Consider the following 21,719-nt stretch of genomic DNA (forward strand, 5'->3'; position numbering starts at 1 on the left):
ATCACTAACTTTAACAAAATCATGAGACTTAATTCATATTCATACTAGGATTTTGTTAATAATATTATACTGTACCTGTCCAGATACAAAATTGGAGGAAATTCTAATTTGTTGTGTATCTTCTCTGGTCTCCCCAAAGCCTGATTAAACTCAAATCTTGATAGCTCAAAAGTTAAGACAGGAGGAAGCTCAGTGAACCAGTGCTGAACAAAAGAAAAACAGAAAACCCCACAATTAATGCCTTCTAATAGCAGAACCTTCGTAATAATGTTACAATACTTGTAGACTGACATAGCTATGGGAGAAATCACTTTTAGAGGGTGGATTGGCAAAAGCATTCCAAAGTTCCCATCTTTCATCTTCACTGTAAACAGTCCATTTGTCACCCATGCTACATCAGACCTTTTGAACTATCCATCGCTATCTGCGAAGGCGGGAATGCTTCTCCCTTTCTCATTCATTTCACTTATACTAAAAGTGGCGTAGGCTTGAACCTACCTGCCCTGCCCACTGTCCTCTTCTCCTTTAACTCTCAAAGGGCACTGGAACAGTCTTTATACAGTGTCAAGCACTCTTCCCGCTAGCTGCCTCAGGCTCAAGTTTCTGACCCTTTCATTCACCTGATATCACTCAAAGTTTCTAGTGAACTCTGAAGCAGGATCAGCAGGTATTCTGCTCTGGGTCAGACGAGCTCGCTCAGCACTGTAAAACTGGTATATTTTATTGAAATCTCCATGCTAACAACCTCTCCTGAAGCTTCTGCTCACATGTCTAACCACTGCTAACCTGTTCATGGGCCAACACATGTTTTTGACATCTTATCCCAGTTTTCTTTCAGTATTCAATAGAAGTCTATCCTTAGTCCTGATTTCTTTCCTTACATATTTTGTTTCTCGACTATGGGACAAATTCAACTCCAATTCCAGCATCAGAGTTCCTTTTTTCTCCCCACTCTCCAACATAAAAGCACATTCTACCCACTGAATACGTTTTGGATGTCTAACCATCAACTCAGGCTTCTCTGATTGCTGCAGACACGGTTGCCACACGTTTCTGACATCAATGCCCACATCCCAGATGTGGCATTTGACTCGGGGCTCATTTCAAGTTCTCCTATTCAGTCAAATGTCTGGAACAGTCTTTTCATACAGTACCTCCAAGACAGCCTTTTCTTCCTGTGCTCATGGCTAAAATTTGGATCTAGGTTCTCATTGCTCCACATCTCTTTGCAATTTTTCCTCTCTTCTCCCCTTGCCAGGCCTTAGCCGTGTCACACTAACAGATTTCCAGGATATTGCTGAATTTTCCTGGTTCATTGCTTTCAGCATCACTCCTCCCATCTGTCTACATGCAAAATGAGATGCTTTCCCTTTTCTTGCCTATATCAGCCTCCACTAATCACCTCTGCAGTTTTAAAGGAGACAATCACAACTTCTCTCTTGCAGCAACTTCACACAGCAGCAAATTTCAATGCTTAAGTCAGCAAAGCCACACCACAACCCTTCCCCCAACAACCCTTCTCTTGAAAGGCCCCCAAATCACTTAACAACTACGCTACTGACATTCTGAACTTCATCAGCCATGATGCTGACAAATGTTATATCATCTTCCCCACACTCCAAAGTTCAACTATGTGCATTGACCTTCATCTTCTCTTGAATTCAGATTTAAGTTCCTTGGGATAGAGAATGTCTCTTTTTTTCTGTTCATACGTTAGCTTGCTTGCTGACACCCTACTTCATGGCTGAGGCTTTAATGCACCATGATAATAACAACAATAATCATAAAGTTGAATACCCCATTAGAGGCAATGGTGGGGACAAGGAAAAAAAAAATAGAATGTTACTTTCAGGATAAAATGAATCTTTTAACACATGTGACAATCACATTAATATTATTATCTTTAAGCTTTGTTATCTACCAGATGATTACCATTTGAAGTCTTTGTTCAGTATGGAGAGACTTCATTAAAACTACAAGAAATCCAGCTTCCTTCATACTTCCAAACCTCTCAACACACCGTAACATCTTTGAAGCATTATGTTTAAACAGAACTACTAATAGTAGCAACCAGTTTGGGAAAATTAACCAATTTGCTTGGTCCTGGTAATAATGCAGTAATGTTTTACTAGATTAGGACTTAACACTTTACTTTTCTTGTTAATGTATCGTATGACTATTTCACTTCCGTCTCGACATGCTAAGAAGCCAAGCTGATTAAAACACTGGCAGTTTCACAGAACTCAAAGCTTCGCACTCTGGACCTGTACATGTGTATCATTCTGTTCCCCATATTCCCCTACATGACAGGTTAAAAAAACCACTCAAAAAACAAAGAAAAAAGTCTGACATTTCTAGTCAAGCATTTATAACTGAACTGACATTTTATGCATAAATGCACCTAAGTTTTAACTGCAATACAACATTCAGTCCATAAGATGAACAATCATACTGTTGCAGTAGGTACATTCAAGATTTCACCTGGCATAAAGAAACTGAACTTGGGATTGTACAGAGATATTTACAAGATTTTTTTTTTCCTTCTAGCTATGTTTCAGGAAACATGTTCATTCTAAGACGACTTTTCTACAACTGCTAGAACAAAAAAAATTGAAACATCCTGTGAAAGAACACATCCAATAAAGTGTGTAAATGCATTTGAAAATGCTTGTTAACATCTGATTTGGTTCATCAATATTTGATCAACAATAGCTGATCAGAAAAAGGGAGTGCATAAAGGATGCTATAAAATCTGGTTGGTAACACAAAAATGGAAACACAACTTCAGACTGGAAGATTATTTCAGTGCGCATCACTAGGCTTTGTGATTAAACACTTTGTGTATGTTGACATGATTAAAGGAAGCAAAGCTTCATTACTGCAGAAGATTGACATCTAGGAAAAAACTATATCTGAACATTTTACTTAAGCAGAAGAAACCTTCCAAGATTTCACATCTTTAAAATAACTGTGATGAAACATGAACAACTGTGTAAAGAGAGAGTAGCTCAGCCTTCACAGATAATGGTGATTCCGGTATTTCTAGCACAATAACCCACAAGTTATTAGAGAGCTCTGACAGAGAAAAATGCTGGGCATATTGCAAGCCAGCAATAAGAGCAGGCATTTCAGAGCACACCCTCTTGGTTCTACAACCACCACTGGTCCAGTTACCTCTTTTCCCTAACCTGTGGCACCTGCACAAGAAATCTCATTTGTCACCTCATCCCAACACCATACACTGCATACCCCACACTTCATAGTGAGAGTCCTTCTGAATCCCTCCACCCACGTTTCCAGCATTCCAAGACATTTGGAAGCCTCCTGGTCTAGCAAGAGCTCTCCTGGGAGGAACAGCAGCCCACAGAGCAGGTACTGTCTGTCCACCACTGTGAGCAAAAGAGGAGGAGAACTGCCCACTGTAGGGGGCAAAGAGGAAGATATGCTGGGACACATCAGTAAAAAGAGGAGAAGGGAAGAAGGCTAGAGTGCTGAGGAATTACAAGACAGAGGCACAGAGGAATAACAGCAATGCCCAGAAGCAATGGTCAAGTGCACAGCTCCCAGCTGCTGTTGACAGCACAGCACAGGGCGGCCAGTCAGTCAGAGCAGTGCTCAGCTACCCCAGGACATGATACCCGTGACCTCTTTGGAGATCAAGTATCAGCAACAGGTGGGAACCAGCCTGTGCCAAATCACTGTAAGCACTTTATTGTGCCAGCTTTTAATAAGCATGAACTTCATATCTTACAAAAAATACAAAAAGATGATACTCTGAATACTTCAAAAGAGACACCCCACCCCCCCAAACTAACAATCCAGTTATGCCAGATATCAGAACCTGCACAGCAGCATTTCACATAAAGAACTACTATGAGCCTCAATAAAAACTGAAGAGCACTACAACAATGCCCTGAGAGAGGCCCACAGGAGCACTTAACTCACCTCCTGACCAGACTTCGCAGAGTTTTCTGAATGGAGAGATTCAATTTCCCCTTCAATCATTGCAGCTTCTAGGCACTCATGCAGATCCTTAAAGCCATTAACCTGGAGTGGATACTGGCCGAACATTTCTGTGTTTTCAAATTTTTTACCTTCATATAAGAAATTAAACAGTTATGGTTTTAGGAACAAACATTTACCTATAAAAAGAACCCCTAACAATCCTAGGTCACCTGACCCAGTCTGCTGAACAATACCCACATTTTCTTATTGATCAAGTCAATTATATGGATGAAAGTAAGTTACTTGAAAAAGTTGCTTGAACATAATACTGAAAATCACTGTATTTTCCTCTTCAGCCCCTTTTAAAAATTGTTCCTGCATCTACTGGTAATAAGCAAAACTTGAAATTACTTGGCACCACAGATGTATGGGAAGTTTTACATATATAAATCAAAGTCCTTCTCCTGCAAATAGCAGCTCAGTAATACAATCCTACATTGTATCAGCAAAGTCAGTGGAATTGCCAGCATGAAACAGGCCTTTGTATATTTTGCAAAAATAAACCACAAAAGAGAACATTGATGACTTCTGTCCTGAAAACAAGACCATTATCTGGTAACAGTGTATAAAGATGTAAGCTCAAACATGAGCAGAAACATGGGTGACAAGTGATTTCAATCTACAATTTCAATTTATTTAATCCTGCAGTTAATAACATCTTCTTACATCCACCAGTTTCTTTACATTGTTTTGTTATGTATCTTTTCCTTTATGATGAGAACGTAGGGGATGAAAGTATCCAAGTGCAAAGGAACAAGAATGCTAGCTAGCTGCAAGGAATCTGCAGAATGGTTTTGAAATCTGACGACAAATCATTAGATATGCTGTTCCAGGCCGAGTAACAAACTGGAAGCTGCTTTAAAGATTATAGCTGCTTCATTCAAATGCATCTCAGGAGTCATTCAGTCTCGAGATGGGGGCCAGGATCTCCAACATTAAAAATACTTTCACAACTGTTGGCCCCCCTAAAACAGAGAATGCTGCAGTTCTGCAGATCTACTAACTCTATGCAGATAAGATAAAGGGAAGCTTGTCATACAGTCTCTTCTGCCTCAGTTCTCTCTCCAACACTGCCCTTGAGCAGGTTTCCACTGATTTGTTTTGAAACTGTGCTTTTAAGAGGGTGTTATCTATACCAGAAATTGTGCAGAAGAAAAAGCAATAATTGAAATTTTAAATTTCATTGAACGAAGCAGAGAGAGTCCGAAAGACTAGCTCAGTGAAATACAGTAACTCGCCTTCTATATACCATTAGTAAGTGGCAAAAGTGCCCTTATAACAATTTCCTGCAAGCAATTCGCTCAGCGTCTCACACTAACTTCTGCTGCACTTAGGTACATACGCTCAGCTCCTGAAGGTTATCAAAACAGTCTCTCTGGACCATTGCAGCTCACTACATCTGCCTTCAGTCCCATATTCTGAGGACAAACCCTTTGTCACATATCAAAAGTGTAATCTGCAAGTGTACTTCTGCCAAAGTACCTAAAATCCTACAAATAACATCAATCACCTTGGTACATAGACAAGCACTGAACAGGCACAAGCACAGAAGTCCAGGTAAATTCAGATGCATACCTTCAAGCACACCTACTGCTAGAAATCGTCCATAAAACAGCTCCACCATTGGGTTCTTTGGTTTCTCTCCATCCCTAAAAACAGAAAGCGAGTTAATGCAAAAAAATCAAACACAAAGCTACAAACTTTTATAGAACTATGAGCAGAATATTCTGAATTCATTATGGAAATGCTGCCTCTTTTGCTCAGTTACAGCTCATTAAGTTTTGTACTTTCCTTCAATGACAGTAACAATGACTCACATATTTGCAGTAAGTATATTCTGAAAATAAGTTTCAGAAGTGTTTCATTCTAGGAAAATTTACGTAAATCGGATTCAATTCATGAGTGATTAATTGTACAAAACCCTTGTAAAAACTATTTCCTGCAATACTCTAGAGACAATTATGTATTGAAAAGACAGTTTACAGGTGTTCAGTTATATAAATGAGGAGTACTTTCTTCTGAGAATTTGAAGTATTTAAACTACAGGATTGAAAATTAAAACTGCATTCAAATGAAAAAAGCCTCATTGATTATGTACAAAACATATCTCTACTGTTTATATATTTTGAACATTCAGCAAGATTTCTAACATGAAAAAAGAACGTGAAAAAAGAAAACTAATGGAAAACCAAAGGTATCAACACACCTGGAAAAAACACATCAACTAAAACAAGTTACAGAATTGGATCTTTTTCAGCCAAACAGTGAGAAGTGGATTTTTGGTTGCTTGCTTTGCTTTTTCCCCAAGGTGATCAGTATACAGACCGAGGAAAATAAAAAAAAAAAAATCTTACCTCTCCTCTTCAGCTTTAATTTGGAAGGCATCCTCTAGCCAATCTAATAATTTGTGTGTAAATTCACTAACATCTTGCTGTTGAAAAATACAAAATGATTAGGATATGTTCACATATGTAACAGAACACAATGAAGCGTTACAGGATCAGGGAGCAGTATTCCCCTCCAGAAGAGCTCCAAAATCACACTATATCTAAGACTATGCCACGATTTTCTTTTTTTAATGGGTGGCTCTTCAAGCACACTAAGGCTCTGCTGTCCCTCAGCCATTATTATACTGCCCTGTGATCTTTATTACTTGGTTTCAGCTTTCATACCATCTTAGTCCAAAGGCATCTTATGAATCCCATTGTTCAAACTCTCTGGTATCTCAACAAGTGGTGACTAATCTTACCTTCATCAAGCGCAACAGGGTGTTTCAAAAAGACGGACCCAATTTGAAATCACTGTATCTCTGCAACCATGAACCACCCATGAACGGAACTCTTATCGCTTGAAAGGGTGAAGTACAGAGTGTCAAATTATTTCAAACTTGATAACTCATTAGACCGTTTGTAAATTTTTGAGTAATTGTAACATGTTGCTATCATGAAATACACTGCTTTGAAATTGGGTCTATCCTTTTGAAACATCCTGTAAATTCAGCAGGCTGCTGTACTTAAACACCTTAGCCATATAACCTGACATGGGAAAAAGAAAAAGCATCCGAAGAAACTAAGTGTTTCTCAGAAAAGCAAAATGTACCCACTGTATTTAGGGAAGAATCCTGAAGATGAATAATAGGACTCTTCAAACTGATTTCTACACAGACAAATAGTGTACTAGGACTGTACCAGCCCTGGATGTACTGTTAGATCAGAACAATAAAGCTCTTTCAAATACTCACAGACACAAAAGATAAACTAAACCCTAAAAGCAAGAATATGCAACTACCAGTTAGTTTCTAAAAAAATAGAAAGTGTACTTAATGAAAGAGTCACGCTGTCTGAAACTCTTTAATTTTTTTTTTTGTTTTGTTTTAAAAATGACTAGAGATCACATAATATTAAAGTTCAAAGGCTTTGATAATTAGAAGTTCCTTTTCTGTGGACATTTTGAATTTTTGTTGTCTATTTTAAGCATTGCCTACTGTCAGATAACCACATGAAAACAAGCATAACCTTGAATGAAAATACATAGAAATTACCTGTTGGGAATCATTTGATTTAAAAGCATCTTTAAGGATTTCAACCGCTCTTGATGGGTCAACATATTTTCTCTTGGAACCAACTAGAAGTGCAAATAGGTACCTCAATTCACGCATGAAAGGCAGATTCCTATGTTCCTGTATTCAAAGAGAATAAAAAAAAATATTTAACAAAGTGGTAACAAAAAACTACAGAAGTGTCACCCAATGAACTAAGTGTATATTCAGTTAATCATTGTAATAATATATAAGCTTACTTGCAGTACTACCAAGGTAGTGTTGTATGCCTTTTACTTGTCAGCTTTACAAAATAATGTGGTTCTCCAAGAAGAAAATCACATTTCAGAAACTGAAAGCTCCCTGAAACCACATCTAGATGTGACTGTTTGACTTGAAAAGGGACTGAATGGAGAAGTTGAGTTGCATTTAAGACAGAACTGTTGTTACCAAAACTTAAAAACCCTTAAGTAATACACTGCGACAACATGCAGTGATTGTACTGAAATTTGTATTTCTCTATATCTCTAGAAGAACTTCTTGTGAACCTACACACTGCCTAGTACTTTTTCAAGCTTATTTTTTACTGAAGCCTATATTTGCAAGGTGTACACAAATCACCATTATCTCTCTTCGCAGAAGTAAAAGAAATTGGTAGAAAGGGGGGCAGGCTATTTTTTGAAGTGTAGTTAACAGGGAATATGGAGCTCTTTCTCTGGTTTCCAGGAGAGAAGCAGAAAAATACTTTCTATAGTGAAAAGCGAGTAAACTGAACCACAAATCTGTCATGCCATAGATTAAACCACAAGTTACAAATGCTGTGGAAACTGGGCATCATTCATACTCCTGAGCAGAGAGTCGACAAATACTTGTGAAATTAAAACCCATGTAATATCCACTTGTATTTAGAACAAAGCATCATTCAAAGGCAGCCGAGATGTCGGATGCTGGTCAAACTGGAATTACTTGATGACGAACTATTTCACACGCTCAACAAACAGCAGACTTGTTTAGTCACCCCTATGTCAATCTAGTACACATAAAGCTTTTTGTACATAAAGTCTGTTTTGTTTCAGCTTTAAAAACTGTGTGTGGTGAATTGGAATATGTTCTGCATAATACCTAAAAATACTTCTAGTCACATAAATTCCCAAGTTTTTCTTGTTTTTTCTAGTCCACCTTGCAAAACACCTGACAATTACAAACAACATTCACAGAAAAGGCTGAAGACTTCACCAAATGCCACCCTAATTCAGCATTAAATCATCGTAATTTAATAACAAAATCAGCCTCCTGTTTACATAATTAAAGGACTTTATAACAACAAAACAAGGAAACAAATTCTGAAAGTGATTTCTTCTTACAATTTTCATAAAGTGATCTAGTAAAAATAGAATTTCAAGTTTTACATACAAATACATTTTATCCAGCTGCTTCAATACCAGTGATCATTCATATCTAGAATAGAAATAATTGACCACAGAATAATCTAGATCTCGCCCTCCATTTGTTAAGTCTGAAGTATATAGGCAGTGAGTATTATTGCATTACTTACCCAAATTTACACTTTTAATTTGCCCCAATTTTAAGCAGACTTGTAGCTTTAGGTTGAACAACTGGCTACTTATGTCAGTAGGATTACTCAGAACAAATGTATCTGTAAAGCCTATAAAAGCTCTCTGAAGCTACAAAAATCCTTGTTGTTTTTTGAGAAAGCTCAATTTAATGCACTAGGCAAGATCCTTGACCAGATTACATAGGCATTACCACAACAAACTGATTCTGACTAAACAAAGCCTAAGATCTTCAAAAGGACACGAGCCAAGTGCCCAGGACAAGGTATACAGTTCCATAAAGGACTTGCACATTAAAAAAAAAGAATTAATCAAGTAATCACAGCACAGCATACAGCTCTCAATTTTAAAGCATACTGTAGGTGCAACAACACACACACACACAAAAATAATAAATCGATTTTGAAATAAAAATTGTGAAGTTCAGAATCTAAAGCATTCTCTATTTTATCACCTACCCTGCCTGCATGAATAATTTCTCAATACACTGATGCTGGAATGACTTATGATTAAGAAATGCTTCTAAAGCAATCTACATGGTTAATACACGGCAAACATTCATTATTGTCACTCAGCGTGCCACGACACTAGCAAAATGATAATGTTTAAACAGATAGAAGGATGTGCTAACCTGCAGCGCAGTAACCCACTCCCTCTGATAATAAAGCATTTCCTGAAGATATCATCAAGGCCAAACACCTAGCTGGCCTCACTGCATAGAGCAAAAAAGACCTGTTCATATGACAGCAAGAGGTAAGATAACTGGGAGAGCAAAGAAGCTGCAGTAGCTAGAGAACCATATTTGTTCCACAGAAGGAACCTGCGGAACACATCAAGGAATGAAAACATATTTCAAACGAAAAATAACAAAAACAGATTGGAGATTTTAAGTGTATGCCCAAGTTTAAAATCCAGAAAAACAAAGTCAATTAGCTGGGTCAACCAGGGTGGGGTTGATTTGTGTTTGTTTGGGTTCTGTTTGCTTTTAGGTTTTTTTAAGTCAAAATTTATACCAATAACTTCTAGATTAAAAATTTTACACTGCAAATTATTGACAGTATTTGGATTAAATACATTAATTGAAAGAACAAAAACACCCCACTATGCAATATTCCCTGAAGTATAACCACACACTTTGATTCTAAATCATGGGACTGTCATGACTCTAACATTAAGCTCTACTTTCCATCAACTGGAAGAACAACAGGATGTAAACCAAAGTCTTGAAAATCTGGGATTATTAAAACTTGGTCTTTATTAGGAAGGAAATTCGGTTCTAGGAAATGTCAGTCACATACAGTACTTAATACTAGGTTAAAAATAAAAACCCAAACAAAGTTGAGATCGTTTTAAAACAAGTACACAGATGGACGTAAACTCCAAGGATTTCTGCTGTCAATTTTTGGCTTATATTACAGCTTCAAATCAATTTGCTCCTACTTGCCTTCACCTTATATTATAAAGAAATAAAAGCACCATATTTGGGGCCATGCATGCTTATTTCTTCTATGTCTAAATTCCAACTAGTGAAGCAATTTCTTTTCCTAAGTTCTTCACAAAATGTATTTCAACACCAAGACAATCCTGTTTCAGCTGTAGATAAGACAGACGAGTACATCAATTAATCATGTTATTTCATTTTAGAATTTAGGTTAAGGAGAGCATACAAAACACTGCCAGAGATTCTTACTAGCAGACTGGCAGAAAGCAAGGTTTCTGCACAAAACCATATACTTGCCTGGTGTCACATCACTTCATCCAGCCTTAATATTGTCTGTCTTGTTAAGTATTTCTAAGAAATAGTACTTTGGAATTGCAAAAGGCATTCAGCTGCTAGAATCAATGCTTGGGCAAGATTTTTTTGAAGACAACGGCTTGTTATTGTCTATTTCATACCATCTCTTAGATGCCAACTGCCTTTTACACTCTGAAAAACTAAGGTAAAGAACTCCGAGCACTGGAGAATATTACTAAAATTATATGACGAATAATGAAATACCAGGCAGAAAAATCAATCAAAAACCAAAAACTTAATATTTCAGTACAACATTTCGGTAAAGCATAACTTTATCTTCTCTTTCTTACTAAAATACACTGTTCTATCACCCTCTTGTGAGTTATTCCCCATACAACATATGTTGGTTTTGCACACCATCTCATGATCTAATGCAAACATATTTTCCTAAAAAAAGAAAAGAAAAAGCCACAAGTAACGACTTGCTCTTTGAAAGAAGTTGGGAGGGCAAGGGAGAAATCATACAGTTCTGACTGAACATGCAGCTTCGCTTTTATGGTACATACCTAGAGCTTTAGAAAATGGATGCTATCTTCTCTATGTCTGGTTGTTTGGGTTTGTTTTTTTTTCTTTTTTAATTGCAGCTCTTACTTTTGCTAGTGAACATTCCAGTCGCGCCCGAAGTACCCAACAACTAAGAACAGGCTGACAAAACACTCCCTTTTTAAAATCCAGAAGAAAGGGGCAGTTTCCAGATACACAAAAATTCAGCGCTCTATAAGCCCCTGCTAGAAATCAGGACATGGAATGTCTTCACATTTCATACAGCCAGTTCCTCTTCCTGTTTCTTCCTTTATATTTCATAACATAAACACCAAGGTGTCCCCATGTTTTTCTCCCAGAGAGCATCCATGAAGGAAGAAAAACTGGTCTGTTTTGTCCCTCAGTCCATGACCATTCCCTCTCACTATTTTGAGGTCACAAGAAAGCTGAGCCAAAACCTCCCCTCCCCAATCCCATATGAGTACCAGAACAAACATGGGAAAATTTACACTTACAATCACCTCATGAGAAGGCCAGGAGAGACAAGCAAAAAACTGAAAGCTTAATCTCAGATCATGACTTACAAGTAATTAACATCCCAGAAAAAAAACAATGAAGTGACCAACAATGCTGCTGGTAAAGCTACACAGATCAAAGGCATGCAGGTATCCAAAAACCATGCCCGCAGCTGCACAGTGCGAGGGGTGTAGAATAAAACAAGTTTGCTAACACAAGCTCCATTCACATCAGAAATGCTCAGCCAGTAGAAGCAGTGCTGCCACAGCTGCTCCCACTGAACCTGTTCTACACAGCAGCATGATGAACAAACTCTGCCTCTCTCAACACCCTGCCCCATGCTCGACTGTAAAGCCAATGTATTTTATGCAAGATCTGTAAGAGGAAGTTCAGAGAAATGTTAATTGGCACCTATAAAATCCATGCTAATTTGAGCTAGAGAACAGTGCAAAATTCAATTACAAGAGACAAGTACCCTTATCAGTCACCATGGGAAGTTATCTTCTAATTTTACCTTTTGGTTTCGGGGCAAGTCTTGAGCATTTGCAGGAGGACTGAAATTCAAAACTAGTCTTCGAAACTCCAGTAGGTTAAATAATGACTGAAAAAGAAAAAAAATTGAAAGTTAAGCACTTCTGTAAACAATACTAAGTTCTTCCAAATATGCCTTAGCAAACTAAATGAAATGCCAAACACATGAAAAGCTAAAGTTTCATTTCAGAATCTGTATTATTTCACTTAACTTTGCTAAACACATTTTCAACAAAAAACAATTATTTTTGCCGAGAAAAAAGCATAACCAAACCCTAACTTTCTTTACAGTTAATCATACCAATGGAAAAATAATTTCAAATTATCAGTAAATTACCTTTTACAACAAGAATTTTACTAAATGTATAACTGTCAGTTTTCAAATTGAAATTAAAGCCTGTTTAGTCATGCAAAATTAATCTTGTAGTCCCTCATTCATCTACCTCCTCAGTGCAGAGAGAGTATATCTTTGTATATTCAACTTAAATCCACTTGCAATTATCTGTACTTTCTGCATTCTGTCCACTTCTCCCACTATTACAGAATCTGAAAGTGATACATTAGAGTAAAGAAACTGGGTTATACATCTTTGCAAGTAAGGAACTGATATTTATGGACATTTTATGGACAGTAAGACATGAGAACAGGTGCACCCATAAAGAACCCCACAGTGTAACACAGAGCCTGGAGGCAAGAGAGTACAAGAAGAAGACACATCTGGGTTGCAAAAATAAAAGCCCAAAGCAGTGGCTGAGAACCAAAGTCCTAAGCACTTGTGTAACTGCATCCTTGCTTTTCTATACAGGCAGACAGTACTTTAGTTGAAGTTCACCTCATTACCATGGACTAGCATGTTGATGAAGAGAGGGTAGCAGAAAGGGCCTAAAGCATTTTAAACATGCTCAGAGAAGCACAGGAAAGATTTGCCCTTTTGTTTTATTATTTATAATTGACTTTTTTTTTTTCATGATCACATATTGCTGTTTATTTTGGAAAGGCAGAGCTTGCCTATCCCCAGGAATAGACTTTGATCCACAAATCATCCTACACAGATAAAGACTCAATTCACAGACCGCAGTTTAGGTTTAATAAGTGTTCATCTCTGTAGTGCCAAGGAAGTAAACCCCAAATTGTCAGGAGGCACTACCTTTACTCTAAGAACTTAGAACATGAGGAAGGAGAAAAAGACACGTTTATGAAAAGTTGCAGCATACCAAACTGCCCTTGTAAAAGAGCCTTTACCAAGTTTAACCTCTTCCCATACCCCACAGTATACAGCATCTCCAGTAAAATCAAAAGGCTAACAAAGTTGTCCTTCCTAGCAAGTAGATTTAAAACAAACCAACCCACCAACCCACACCCCACACACCTCTACAAAAACATCAACCAAAAAAGACCTTTGTGACCTTGTTAAATCAACACAGATAATTGAGTAGTCAAACTCTTTTCTTCCCTGTTTTGCTGTTCAAAATACAGGTTCCCCTTTTATCAGTCCTTGCAGAGAAGCGAGATTAAAACACAAAGTGTTTTGTTTACTTACGCAAAGCATAGAAAATGTTAATATTTAGTTCAAATGTCATTCTACAAGTTGATGCTAACTGAAGTCATGTCTCATGATGTAACAGCATTCCACTGGTGAGTTCTTCGTCAAGCAAAACATAGCAATGTCTTACATACAAAATATACCAGCTGCTGAAAAATTATGTCCAAAGACTGACTTCTCTCCATGACTAATCCAAGCGCCATAAAAGTGCCAAGCAGCTGAGCTGGCCAATTTCCTAATACTCACACACAAATCAAGTACAGAAAACTGTACTAAAGTTTAGAATTTTCACCTGGCATTAAAATCCACAAGCTTTTCACAAAAACTACATTGCTTCGATCCAGAACTCTAAACGGTAAACACATAACTCCATGCTTTACTAAGCTGAACCAACCTTTTCCTGCAAGCTGCTGAGAAAAATTAAGAGGACTGCCTGATACACTCTTTTCTTCTTCAGCTTTATTCCACTCAAAATTTCTTATGCAGGATATTTAGTCTTTAAACTTTTCTCAAAACAAGAAAGAAAATTAGTTTTAGAGCTTACACTGTTCATTGCTGTACCAAGAAGCAGCAGAACGTTCACAGTAATCTGCTGCTATCACCACTAATGCTAACAGGACAGTATCACATGGCAGATCATTAAAAAAGGGGAAAAAAAATATATATATATATTATATATAATTTCCTAGTGTAAGTGTAAACAAGTACACAAGAACTGTGCCTGAGACCAATAAATTTTTGTGCCCAAAATACCTCAAGAAGGAAATTCTGGTTCTTCCTGAGGTAAGGAAATGTATATGGCCTCACCAAAGCACTCGCTGCAGCAGAGACCTCCCATGGCCAGTGCTTCAGAAAGGAGCTGGGCAAAATGATTCCCAGTTTGCTGAAGCCATCTGTTGACCAGGCTTCTTACACCCAGGGCATGTGACACCATGGAGCAGAAGCTGTTCTTCTACAGCCAGCGAGGGAGACATAGCAGAGACCATCCCTGGCCCGAGTGTCACCCGCCGGCTGCAGGCCAAAGCAGTGGCCTTCCAAGCACCTTGCATGGGACAGCACTTCATCTCTCACCCACTTGGCTTCAGCTGCAGAAAGGTGCCAGGAGTCTCAGTGCGAGAAAACGGGCTGGATCCTGAAAGCTGGAGGCTTCATATCTCCTCATCTTGGTCAAATATGTTTAAAATTTGCCAATGTAAACTATGCACGCAAGAAAAATTCTCTAAAAGGTGGGGTTTTTTTTCCAGTGTATTTAAACCTACTTAAAAGTTGTCATCTGGAAACTTGACCAAGCTAAGGCTAAGTTATATAAACTGAAATTATCAGGAGATTTTCAGAATATCTACTTCCTATCATGTCAATTTGGGGTCTTAAGAAGAGATAAAAAGAAAATGAGAATGAACAACAGCCGTGCTGAATGACAGCAGACATACTGTGGCCTTCCCCTGCTATAGATGGTCATCACGTAGACATGGGCAGAGTTGTAGCTCCAAGATTATAATATATTAAAAATCACTTCTCTGAGTAATATCTATCCACACCACATAGAATTCAAACAATTTCAAACTATAAGCTGCCTTGGTTTCACCTAAAACAACCTGCCTATCCCTTTTTCCCTCTTCATGTCTAGGATTAGCAAATATAAGGACCTTGGCTGAATTTAGGTTGCCTGAGTAAAGGATTAATTCTTAACATTCAAGTACTGTGATGATGCTTTAATACTGTGAGAATATAAATGAGTCAGCATATTAAAACCATAAAAGCTTGGCATGCAACACAGATCATGAAGAACTGCCAGCAGAGTCCTAAAAAGTAAAGGTATTGATATCAACAGTACTTGGAGAGTAGGAAAACTACTTCTGTGTCTAGAGTATGATATACTGAGATGCTGCACAGGCACTCTGATTCTTGCAATTCTGCAAGCACAGGACACAAAAACCAGCCGTTTCAGAAGCAGATGTATCAAAAACTTTTGCTTTCTTTGACTAGGAACTTTGTATCTGTTTCCACCCTTGAGAACAAAAAAAGCAAAAAAATTTGCACAAGAACTGGAGATTCTTTAATATTGATCACCTTTCTACAAGTCTACACAAACCCCATAATTTTGTAATACTATGAACATAGCCATCTTTCCATTCAATTCATAAAGATTAAGCTTGGAAGGAAGAACTGACTTTCAAATTGATCTGTGAAACTAACAGTAAAGCAATTGTGGCTACTAATTCTAAACCAGTCAGCAAGATGCCAAAAGCATTCTCATTTGACAGAAAACCATCTAGGATCCTTAAGTAGAATGAGAATACTTTTGACCAATTCTGTAATGACTGCAGAAAATCGAAACTTCTCCTAAGGCGATTAGTAAGAAATAAAAAAAAAATAAGCTTAGCAAACAAAAACAGCACCTACGTACTGGCAGACAGCTGGAACACCACTAGCGTATTGTAAAATGCAATCATCATTCAGGGTTTTCTTAGTACTGCCCAAGAAAAGTTGTGCACTTTCTATTCTGTGGCAGGCCAGTTTGCACGTTCTCTTTCACCAAAGTCAAGGGGATTAACAATAGGCAAGAATGCCACGACTGGTGTTAAGTGTGCGCAACGATACCTATGTGTCAGCAGCAAATACTGGCTACGAATTTGTCCAAATTAATGCCTAGGCTTGAGATTTAATAGAAGAAAAATACAAAGACTAATCTGAATTTCAGCAAAGAAAATGAAGAAAGGACTTGATTTGGCTAGTGACCAAAAACTAAATATATCTTATTAGTACAGCTTGAAAAGCAACACTTTGGCGGGGAAAGAAAAGTATGCATTCCTATAAAACTCCTAAATTAATTGCTTTAGGTACCGGCATTTACCTAAAACATGATCTTGTGTAAGCTGAAAGCTTATATAGGCATTAACACATTGCAACACCCAACTGCCTCATTTATTCACCTGGGGCCTTTTATGCTTTTCCAATTTTACATTTATTCAGATTTTAAAGCTACAAAGCAGAGACTATATCTACCTTTATTTTGTATAGTAAGCAGAGAGCAATCTTAAAGAATGAACACATTATTATTGTTCTAAAAATAAAAAGCAAGTATAGTGTTCTGCCTGTGTCATTAAGTATATTATTTTGAATAGTTTGCTAACATGACAAATTAGATTTAAGTTCTCACTTCACTTTATAAACAATTTGTCAGTTTACTGTACACAGAGCTATTTTTAGTGAGATAGAGCAGCCACTATTAGGGTTAACTTTTTATTCATGCCAATAATCTAAATTAAACAAAGAATGCTATGGAATGTATGCTCCCACCCCCATACACTACCACATGTTCCTTACAATAACATTAAGAACTTTAAGTTTACTAGTTATGAATATTTGAAGTTCTAAGGGCTCAAAACAGAAGTACTCATAAATAAAGGAAGTATTGAGGCTTATTAGTGATTTCACACATCTGCACACCTTAGATTCAACCCTGCAGACCTCCATATTGCAAAAACATAAATAACTTCACTGGCAACTAAGTCCACTTCTCTCCAGTTTTCAAGTCTTTTGGACTCTAAACCACTAATTTGGCAACATCATTTCTCCCTCCTCTTTAAGGCCTTCCCCACTTTTTCGATTCACTGATCTATTTTACTGTTTTACCTTTTGGTTTATATTATTGAACCTACTTTTCCCACAACAGAAGTCCAGGAAGTGGCTGTTTATTGGTCACTGCACCATCCGCTCTGCTCCTGCACTATGCTCCTTTCCACCCAGCACCAACTTGTAACTCGCACTGGGGCTGCCTCCTACTCTACTCGTGTGTGTTTTACAAGTGGTAAATTCTGTTTTCAGAATAGAGACTGACAACAGGCACTAAATGTGGTCTTCGGGTCTATATTTGAGCCTATGCATGCATCACGCAGCAGTAAAAGTCAGCAAGCATAATACAAGAATTCTTCCTATAATGCTGAAACTAAAAGGAAACTAACTGCTACACTTGTATTGGCATGTAAGTTTAAAAACATTTTCCTTATAATGCAGGAAACAATTATTGTAACAGGACTATAGAGGATATTAAGTGTATTTTCTCCTAAGCCCACAGTAGCCCTGTGGATTGTCTTCCGCATTTTAGAGAAAAAACTTTAAGAATAAATAGGAAGTTACCTAAAACACATTCCCAGAGAATCTGGCACAATAAAAAACCTTCCTGAAAATCCTCACATTCTTTAGAAAATTGCATCTAAGGAAGAGGAAAGGTAGGAAAAAAACTTCAAAGATGGGACTTAAGCAGGTTCCTGTTTCAAACTTAGTTATGAAAGTATAGGAAGAGGAGTTTTGTTCTCTCTCCCTCTGAAATAAAACTCCTACAGACAGATACGGCACCGTCTCACGGCTGAACTTGAAAAAACCCACACGCACAGTGGTAGCCATCAGGAAATCATTCAGCATTTTCAAAGTCAGAGAGATTCAATCCCAGATCTTCAGTACTTTGGAAAATATCTCAAAAAGGACATTTTTATTTATCAACAGACAACCAATCAGCATTCCAAGCTGCTGAAAATACAGGTATAAAATGCAGTTTTAAACTCTCCTGTTTTGCTTTTCCAAAAGGCTGAGGTGTAACATGGAAGAAGATGGAAAACAGCTTCCACACTGTTTGATCTAGAAAGTCAAACTAACTTAAGACCTCTAGCAGACTGAGTTAAGTCAACATTTTAAATAAACAGCTCACCATGGTATTACCAGCCTGCATTTAGAGAACACTGGCTTGTTTATAGCAACAAACTCGGAACATTACTGCAATTTAGAAGACAGTTAAGTACGATATGAGATGTGTCCAGAAGAATTCACTTTATACTTGTGTTTTGGCACATACTAAAAAATGCCATTCAACCACTTCTCTATGACATGTCCAAAGCAAGAAAAAAAAATTCCTGTTAGGACATAAAATAACAGCCAATATTTCCTTACATGGTTGCAGTTTTCAACTTCTTACCAAAATGCACAACAATGTTAAAGAAGTTTGTGGTATAACTTTAAAAAACACACCTAAACAATGCAATAGCTTTATGCCCTTCTAGACCTAGGAACTGCATATATGACTAAAACCCAACACTTATTCTGTATCCTTTAACTAAGTGAACAACTTTTTATTAGGCAATGCTAAAACCATCACCCACTAAAGCTTTCTGACCCTTCATAACATAAATTTTGCAATGTTATATACCACTAAAAAGAAGGTAAGAGTTTGAAAAATGACACAAGCAACCTGAGGGAACTGGAGACCATAGAAAACAACAACAAACTAGAAAAGGAATATCCTATCATAAGATATCATAGGATGACTCAACTTTGAAGTGACGGGTCAGTCTTTACAGAGGAACAGAAAGATTGAAGGAGGGAGGGAAAGCAAGAAACTAGATTTTCAACATCATTATTCCTCTGCCCATGAAACTCTACAAATATCATAGTCCCCACAATCACCCGTGAAAAAATAGTGGAAAGAAAATATTCCATCAATGACCATTTTAACTCAAATGAGGCTTGCGTACTGAATGTTCTTCAGGGTGTAACTTTCCACTGCATGCCCAGAGAAGCAAGGGAGTCCTGTATAATGCACATATACGCAACTCTTACTACACGATACTAGGCATTAATGGTATTAATGCACTGCAACACCAACCATCACAATCCCTTCCATTCAACACAACAAACAGGAAAAACAAAACAACGCAAAAGTTAAGATACTTGTGGAAGGCTGCTTCAAAGGTGGCAAGAAGAATAGCCAAGCCACCAACTGGGAAGAAAATACTTGCTTGATTCTCACATGTCAAGCTGGCTTGCTTCTTCACAGAACTCAAAGCTTAGGATCAAATGAGATCCTAATCCCAAATATAATGACATCAGGAAAGAAAGAATGCTGCTCCTAGACACAATGCAACAGAGTAAAATGCCTCATTTTTGAATGACTAACCAGACTCTGACAGCCTTCTGGAGAAAAGGAGTGCAGAGCTGCCAAACCCCAGCTGCCCTGTTGGCATAACTCATTTGTGAAGCCTCATCTGTGGAGTCAGGGAATCACCATCCCTAGAGGGGTTTAAAAGGCGTTTAGACGAGGTTCTTAGGGACATGGTTTAGTGTTAGAGTTAGGTTATGGATGGACTAGATGATCCTGAGGGTCTCTTGCAATTGAAATGATTCCATGATTTGGCAAAGGGAGAAGCTACAATCTGGACAGGCCCTCAGGAAGTCAAGAGACCCACGAAAATGCTGCACTTGGTACTTTAGGTGTGGGTCTGGGGGAGGGGAAATACAGCAGCATTTACAGTTGATTTTCATATGATTCCCCACACACTTTCTTCCTTACATCAGAAATTTGTCTTAGTTGACTGACTGGATGATGTTCACTAAGTGACCAGCTGCGTGACACCTTTTCCAAGGGGTGAGTTCTGCCAGGGCATTACGTCTTGCATGGGACTAAAACCCTACTCGGAACTCCAAAAGATAAAGTTACTCTTGTGTGATATTTTCAAGCGAAACACCTGGGACACAACTTGCACAGGCAGCAAGCCTTCAAACATGATTCCAACAGCGCATTCATGTCCTGTGAGTTATCTACTTCCTATCTCCTGCTCAGCACGACACAAAGGAGCTGCTTCAAAGGCTCAATAAATGTATTATTTGTAAGTCATTTTCAGACTAAACTCTTAAAGCAAGGAAAATTGTGAAGTCACCTTTTTACAAGGGAGCCACTGAAATGTACTGGGAGAAAAAAAGTAAAAACACATAGTAGTATATTTGTGTTTTGTTTCTTTAAGGAAATTGATATCTTAAGTTCTATTTCAAGATCAGACACATGTAGTTGCAATAACAAGAATTAAAAAGAAGCCCACATACAAACCACCTCCTGGAAATATTCTAAAAACTCAAGACTTATGGATCTTTCTATAATATTTAATCTAACTAAACAGTAGCAAAAGTACATATGGGTGAATCCCTGTCAAAAATGTAGGTTTATTACAAGTTGAAAAGGGGTGGAAAAAAACACTGAGGGACTTCATTTGCTTCTTTTCTTGGCAGGTAAAGAAAAAGTGAACATATTTTAATACAGTTTTGTTTTGACTTATTTTCTTGGGCACTCAGTTTTAAATTCAAGGTATTATCAAGTCAACAATCTTCAATAGCAGGACAGACTTTTAGAAGTTACACTGTGGAAAACATATTATTGTTCATTCTAATTATGCTAAATGTAACTGCTGAAAGCAAAACTTTGTTTTGAAGCTGAGGAGAGACTCCCCTCTTCTCACGCAGAAGAGGATGACTTCCACATATGCGCATTTCTCTAACACACAAATAAATACAGTTTAAAAGGCAGTATTTCTAGCAATGCCTGAATCTTGTTAGGGTTTGCTGTCACTCACTGCAAACGTATCTTAAGGAATTTCATGCTCTTCATGCAAATACAACAAACCACTGGTGCTTGTATATGACTAAGCTAATTGGTGGATATAAAAAACAACATATATTGCGTAAGGAAACTGTCAAAATGTCAAAAGCTTTTTTTTTTTTTTCCTCCTTATCAAGCACCCCTTAAATAGAAGGAAATAAATTTTTCTTTCTTTACTACTTAGTTTTAGATTACATTAGAAAATGTATCATTGTGACTGACAGTAGTTAACATTTAGATATTGTTGACCTATGTGATGTGTCAGGTTTCAACAGATTCCTAAAGAAAGCTTGAAAATACTTCTACATAGT

The 21,719-nt window shown here is 37.6% G+C and overlaps 1 protein-coding gene across 18 annotated transcripts in view; it reads right to left on the reverse strand.

Moving 5' to 3' along the window:
* USP25 (ubiquitin specific peptidase 25) overlaps positions 1-21,719 on the reverse strand; it is a 396,463-nt gene that overhangs the window by 327,911 nt on the left and 46,833 nt on the right. For all 18 annotated transcript variants that reach the window (XM_065063760.1, XM_065063673.1, XM_065063681.1 and 15 more), the window contains 6 exons: positions 12,426-12,512; positions 7,547-7,684; positions 6,360-6,436; positions 5,581-5,654; positions 3,946-4,094; positions 76-203 (listed from right to left, as the gene is read on the reverse strand). In XM_065063760.1, the coding sequence (XP_064919832.1) occupies positions 76-203; positions 3,946-4,094; positions 5,581-5,654; positions 6,360-6,436; positions 7,547-7,684; positions 12,426-12,512 (653 nt within the window). The remainder of the gene's footprint in view (positions 1-75; positions 204-3,945; positions 4,095-5,580; positions 5,655-6,359; positions 6,437-7,546; positions 7,685-12,425; positions 12,513-21,719) is intronic.

This window comes from Columba livia, chromosome 1 (assembly GCF_036013475.1).
Source record: "Columba livia isolate bColLiv1 breed racing homer chromosome 1, bColLiv1.pat.W.v2, whole genome shotgun sequence".
Classification (NCBI taxonomy): Eukaryota; Metazoa; Chordata; class Aves; order Columbiformes; family Columbidae; genus Columba; species Columba livia.